We start from the raw sequence: 6158 nt of genomic DNA, 5'->3' as shown, positions 1-6158 counted from the left end.
ACCAACCCAAACAAAATTGTCTGCGACTTATTTTGCTGTCAGGTACATTTTTCTAGTACCTTTGGATCACCTAGTACAACAAACACATTTTTGAACGTACGTGCGTGGGAGTTGTGGATTTACTCTGGTCATGAGACTGTGGACAAGATGCATATTCTGCCTATATATATATATATATCTATATGTGTGTGTGTGTGTGTAGAAAGGAGAGGGCAAGGCACTGCAGGTGCTGCTGAAGATTGCCAGCATACATATGGGAGAAGTAATGGAAGTAGGTGGTCCGCAGAGGGCATCCTCATCAGCCCGAATAGTGCCAGTAGTCCACGATGAAGCTCCTCAACAACAATCCCCAGTTCCATTCAGCTCTAGGTCCACCCCGCTCGGGCTCCTGCTGCTGCAACAACATTCAAGTAGGGAAACATCAGATGAAGATTTCTGCCTTCCAACCAATACTACTGCTGCTATTCTCACAATTGACATTCCTGACAAATTCGGTAGCCACAAAGACGACCCTGATGATTGGCTACCCATTACTCAATCCAGACGTGGAAACGCCTTCACGGCTGCTTTTCATTTGCTATGTTCTGGAATCGGTATTCAAGCCCTACTACTTCCCGTTGCATTTGTGCCGCTCGGATGGTACGTACGTACGTAGTAAATTCTACTCTCTACCAGAAGCCATTGGATTCCTATTGTTTACACATTATTTACAAAAATTTTATACAATCCATCTCAAACAAACACGTTTCACAATCACCTTTTTATTTTGTATACTTCATATCTAAAAAAAGTACTGCTACAATTAAAATTTTTTTTCTTTAAAATTCAATCCAAACGGATCAACAAACTGTCTCTCTCTCTCTCTTTTTTTTTTTTTTTTTTTTGTGTTGGGTTTGGGGTTTTTTTTTTTGGGGGGGGGGGGGGGGGGGGGGTCTTTTTTCAATATATTTTTCAGCTATGATACATTTAACTATTAGTACTCTTCAAAATTTTCTCAAGGCTAATCAAAGCCATTATTCCATCGGACTAGGAAGGAGTAATGTTTGACAAAACTAACAGTCTTAATGGCCCCTTCCTAGATAACGATTACACGTTTTAGATTCATTCAGAAAAAGAATAAAATCCCTTGCTTGAGATGGTGAAGCCCACTGAAAGGGTGGACTGATGAGATTATCAACTGATATTCATTTTGCCCTCGCAGCGTTAATTATTAATAGAGGTGCCAATCACAACTCAGTTATATTGATTCACTCAAATCCGCCCATCAATAATATGCTCAAACCGGTTCATTAATTTTGAATGGATCTAAATGAGTATCCAATTAAATCCATTAGTGACTAATGGGTTGATTCGATTCACTTATTATCATCATTTAAAAATAATTATATATAAGAACTCAACTTTTAGTGAGTGTTAAGCAAATAAATTTGAATTTTTTTTACCAATCTAATAACAATAAAATAACGTTATTTCTTGTTAAACAACAAACAAAAAATAAAAATTCAAACAGAACTTTAAGTGACTTATAAATGGACAATTGAATATACTTATACTTATTTATTAAATAGATATAAATGGGTATAAATGAATGAGTACCCATATATTTAATTAATAGGTATAAATGAGTTGACTCAATTATAACCCGTCTTTATGATCATCGATCCATTTTGACACCTCCTCTTGTGAATATCAGTAATTACAATTTACGTACAGAAAACTAGTGTTGCATTTATGATTACGAATTTTGTTTGTGTCTGGATTGGGTGCAGGGTGTGGGGAACGCTGTGTTTGACACTAGTCTTCGCATGGCAGCTCTACACCACATGGCTTCTGGTCCATCTTCACGAACCAGGTCCGGCAGGAGCCGCCGGAACTCGCTGCAGCAGATACGTCGTCCTGTCAATTATAGCATTTGGTTAGTCTTCAAAGACCCAAAACATTGATTAATCCAATTAATTTCCCATTCCAGCCAAGCGAGCCATGCATGCCTGCTCCTTAAATATGTCCTCGAGTGCAGGGACCTGTGTAAAGGAAATCCTGTAAATTAGATATAGTACGATAAGATCTTGAATTGAAGAAAGATGTTAGAAATGACCACACGCCATATAAACATCACAAAATTTACCCAATTGATTGATATTTCTATGCCTCAAACAATTGTAAAACAAGCAGAGGATAGTAGTCCCCAGGGGATCATGGCACCGAATCAAACCGAAAACACTGACATAAACAAGAGTTCCTCATCTCTTGATCAGGTCCAAAACTGGGGAAGCTGTTTGCGATATTTCCAACCATGTATCTCTCGGGTGGTACTTGCGTGGTGATCATAATCACAGGGGGAGGGATCATGGAGCTTTTGTATAAACTCATATGCGGAGATGACCCGAAATGCAGCTCAGATACAGTATTAACTGGGGCAGCATGGTTCTTTTTTGTATTCGTATGCTTGGCCATTTTGGTGTCCCAATTCTTCCCCAGCTTGCACTCCTTAGCTCCGGTCTCGCTGATCGGATCAATGGCACTTGCGACATATTTTTCCATGCTATGGACTCTTTCCATCAGAGAAGGTAGGCCCGGAGGTGTTTCGTATGAACCATCTAAAGCAGCTGCATCAGAAATGCCTCGAATTCGCGGTATCATCAATGCTCTTGGGATTATTGCTCTCACTTTCAAAGGTCACAATCTAATCCTTGAAATACAGGTAAAGACTGATGCATTAGGCTCCCCACTTTTACATGTTATGCGAGTGCAAGAATGTTGCGCTCTCCTATTTGATTACATTTTAAGTTCATACTGCTCCTGCTGTATATAATTCAACCAAAAGTCTGATGGACTTTAATTCACAAAGAGCCAGTTTCTGATGCTTATGATACAACGACAGGGAACCATACCCACGGATCCACAACATCCATCTCGTCATGGGATGTGGAGAGGAGTGACTGCATCGTATTTACTAATTGCAGTGTTACTTTTTCCCCTGGCAATAGGAGGATATTGGGCTTATGGGAATATGGTAACTTCTACTACTCAGTAGTATTATTTAAATTCTTCACTTCATTGATCTCCCATTTTAGATTCTTAGACCCAATTATTATTCGACGATACGAGGGAAAAAAAAAAAAGAAGAAAACTTTATTATATTCACGAGTACTAAACTTGGGTGACCTGGTCTAAACACAATGGCAGATGCCAGCAAAGGGGATCCTAAATGCACTGTCTACATCATTGAAACACCAGAGGACGTCAAAATCTGTGATGGCCACGATATACGTGATAATGCTAGTGCACTTATTCAGCGCATTCCAAATCTATGGAATGCCAGTTTTCGACAACTTGGAGCGCATATACGTTAGCAAGAGAAACCAGGCATGCCCCAGATGGGTTCGCTCAGCCATAAGAGTCTTCTTCGGAGGATTGACATATTTCATAGCCATGGCCTTTCCCTTCCTCGGAAGTCTGGGGCCTTTCATTGGTGCAATCACGCTCCCCTTGACTCTGGCTTATCCCTGTTTCATGTGGCTTGCCATTAAGAAACCCAAAGTCTTGAGTTCAATGTGGTGTCTAAATTTTGGCCTTGGTTCTTTAGGCCTTGTAATGAGTTTTTTGTTAGCAGCTGCTGCATTGTGGAGTTTAGTGGTCGATGGTTTGGATGCCAATTTCTTTAAGCCCCATTGACACCATCAATTACCTCTTCTCAATGGAGTTATTTAGCAACCAAACAACCGCTGAAAACATCCTAAAATCGAGTGCTGGTTTCAGTGCATGACTATGTATGTGAATGATGCTTATATGTACTAGAATCAAGATACAAGTATACTTTTGTCATTGCTTCAAAAGGTTGCCGGCTATCAACTACGGGGTGTCGATAATATCTTTAACCTCGAAAACTTTGCCAAGGAATTGGCTCTACTAATTTACGGAAAGGCTCATCAGAAATCACAGCTTAAAGAAAGACTGCCACATCTAAGCCCCATTTTCCCAATTACCATTTTTTTTCCGGCAACGATAACAATTGCATAATCTAATCTATTATAGTCTATAGATGAGAGGGAGCCTAAAGAGGCTTGAGTTAGGGGCAAGCAGATATACGAACCTGACTAGATCAAGGGGTGCTATGACACCGCCCTTGGATTCTTTTCGCTGCGGGTGGGATTTTCCCAATTACTATTTGTTATTCAAAATTTGGCATATAACACCTCGTACACGTTGCATCGTTTCCATCTTGCATGACTGGCACAGTTCTACTTGACATCATTTCCATTTGGCATTGGCATAGTTCTACTTCACATCATGCATTATGCCCGTTGGTGTAGGTTCAGCCAGGATATTTTTACAAGTATAAACAATAGTATCCCAAGTGAAAGGGCATCCATCCAACCTCTACCATTTCAAGAGTCCAGTAAAAAAAACAGGATAATAACGCGAATGTTGCATGATTTGGAACTCAGTGTCACCACCTGATTCTCAGCTTGATGTCACACTAAAATCTCCGCAAAATGATACTTTACCACTTGCCCTAAATTATTGAGCTGCTTCTAGTCCCAGGAGGGCATTAGTAAATGCCATTTCTATAAAGTAACCACTTGAAATGCTACTTCACATCGTCCAAGTCATGGCATCAGAACCCCAGCCAAAGCTCTCAAACACAAAGCTCCTCAATTTGTGCAAGCCATCGGCTGTCTGTCCGAACTGACCATTCTTGGTTTGCTAAACTCCCCACAGACAATGGGCCTTTCTTCAATACTCTGTCCCTATTCTTGCACAGTCGTCCAAGGTTATCCGTACTCACCATTAACATTATCCAAGGAAACTCGTTTCATACAAAACTAGTAGCCTTCTTTCCGGAACAGAAGCCCACTGAAAACAAATTTACATATGTTTTAATGCAAAACACACAAATGGATGTCATGGAGTAACACATTAATTATGTTTTAAACCTTGTTTTTTCTATTCTGCTGCCTCCGAGAACAGCTTTAACAACTTAAAATTGCTGTGTTGTGTTGCCTTTACCTCTACTATATAGTGCCAATCTTTACCATGGCATAACCAAATTCCTAAAACGGTTCCAAATTCTTCATCTTGATTATGGAGGAACAACAGGGCCCCCAACACCGTGGCTACAGCAATACCACAATGCCTCTCTCAGAAACGGACGACTGCAAATTAACTGATTTCATGGGAAAGAAGGGAGAGAAAGCCCATGAGGAGGTACCTGTGGTCCATCTTGAGATGGTAGACAAGCGCAAGGAAACAGACCTCAATGAAGCTAAATATGCGTTCATTTTCTTTCCTGAAATCTCAAGTAACATGTTACCAGTGGTTGAGATAAGCAATTCAACTACTGATGAATATTTGACTGTGTCTGGTATTACACCAATGTGAATAGCGTCATTAATCAAGTTTTTAACAGTCCGTTGTGTCAATCCTAGTCTTCTGTTTGCTTGTATATCACTAAAAATCTGGTGTTCATTCTCAGTCTTCTGATGAGGAAGTGGAAGAAGATGGTGAAACGAAAAAGAGGAAGAAGAAGGGCCTAAAAGACAAGATCAAAGAAAAAATATCACGCACGACGGAAGAGGATTGCACCAATCCGAAGGATACATTTATTGCCGCCATGGAGGAAGGCTATACAGAGGAAGAAAATGGAGAAACAACCAACTCAGAAGAGAACAAAGGATTTCTGGAGAAGATCAAAGAAAAACTTTCCCCCCAGCACAAGAAGACTGAAGAGGTAACTGCAACTCCTGCTAACCAAGAACATACTCCAGGAGGTGAGATGAAAGAAAAGAAAGGTATTTTGGAAAAAATAAAGGAAAGGCTGCCTGGACACCACAAGACGGATGTTGAGCCGAAAGAGAAAGAGAACTAAGGAGGGTCCGGCAACGAACTCTGCCATAATCTATGAAATATGATTTCAATATCAATCTAAATAGGTTTCATTCGACTAGTAGAAAAGCTCAACCCTTGTTTTACTTCGTCTTCTTCTTTTGTGCTTCATAGTTTATCTTTGTTGTAGGATGCTATTGTGTTATTTGGGTGGTAGGTTTCATGGTATGTCAATGTTTGGTCATTTAGACAGAATGGCAAAATGACTATGACATCAAGATGGCTCATGAGATGCACGGTAGTAACGATTCCCATTCTGTGCCAGGAAAATG

The 6158-nt window shown here is 40.2% G+C and overlaps 2 protein-coding genes across 2 annotated transcripts; both read left to right on the top strand.

Annotated features, from left to right (window-relative positions):
* The first annotated feature begins 222 nt into the window (after window positions 1-222).
* Window positions 223-3836, top strand: LOC113783482 (lysine histidine transporter-like 8). The gene is made up of 5 exons (XM_027329632.1): window positions 223-639; window positions 1770-1915; window positions 2256-2701; window positions 2882-3013; window positions 3187-3836. Exons 1-5 carry the CDS (start codon window positions 254-256, stop codon window positions 3673-3675), a joined length of 1599 nt encoding a protein of 532 aa, XP_027185433.1. The 5' UTR covers window positions 223-253; the 3' UTR covers window positions 3676-3836.
* A 1249-nt stretch (window positions 3837-5085) lies between these two features.
* LOC113782584 (phosphoprotein ECPP44-like) lies at window positions 5086-5869 on the top strand. The gene is made up of 2 exons (XM_027328465.1): window positions 5086-5358; window positions 5477-5869. The coding sequence occupies exons 1-2, from the start codon at window positions 5086-5088 to the stop codon at window positions 5867-5869; spliced, it is 666 nt and encodes a 221-aa protein (XP_027184266.1).
* The last annotated feature ends 289 nt before the right edge of the window (window positions 5870-6158 follow it).

Source organism: Coffea eugenioides, chromosome 9 (genome assembly GCF_003713205.1).
Source record: "Coffea eugenioides isolate CCC68of chromosome 9, Ceug_1.0, whole genome shotgun sequence".
NCBI lineage: Eukaryota > Viridiplantae > Streptophyta > Magnoliopsida > Gentianales > Rubiaceae > Coffea > Coffea eugenioides.
Note: the sequence above shows the minus strand (reverse complement) of the source record. Positions and strands in the feature narration are given on the sequence as shown.

Bases quoted from the DNA above. Each gene is read 5' to 3' on its own strand.
- LOC113782584 (XM_027328465.1), top strand. From the start codon at position 5,086: ATGGAGGAACAACAGGGCCCCCAACACCGTGGCTACAGCAATACCACA. The intron at 5,359-5,476 runs GTGTCTGGTATT...GTTCATTCTCAG, and splicing joins CTACTGATGAATATTTGACT to TCTTCTGATGAGGAAGTGGA.
- LOC113783482 (XM_027329632.1), top strand. From the start codon at position 254: ATGGGAGAAGTAATGGAAGTAGGTGGTCCGCAGAGGGCATCCTCATCA. The intron at 1,916-2,255 runs GTTAGTCTTCAA...TCTCTTGATCAG, and splicing joins CCTGTCAATTATAGCATTTG to GTCCAAAACTGGGGAAGCTG. The intron at 2,702-2,881 runs GTAAAGACTGAT...ATACAACGACAG, and splicing joins ATCTAATCCTTGAAATACAG to GGAACCATACCCACGGATCC.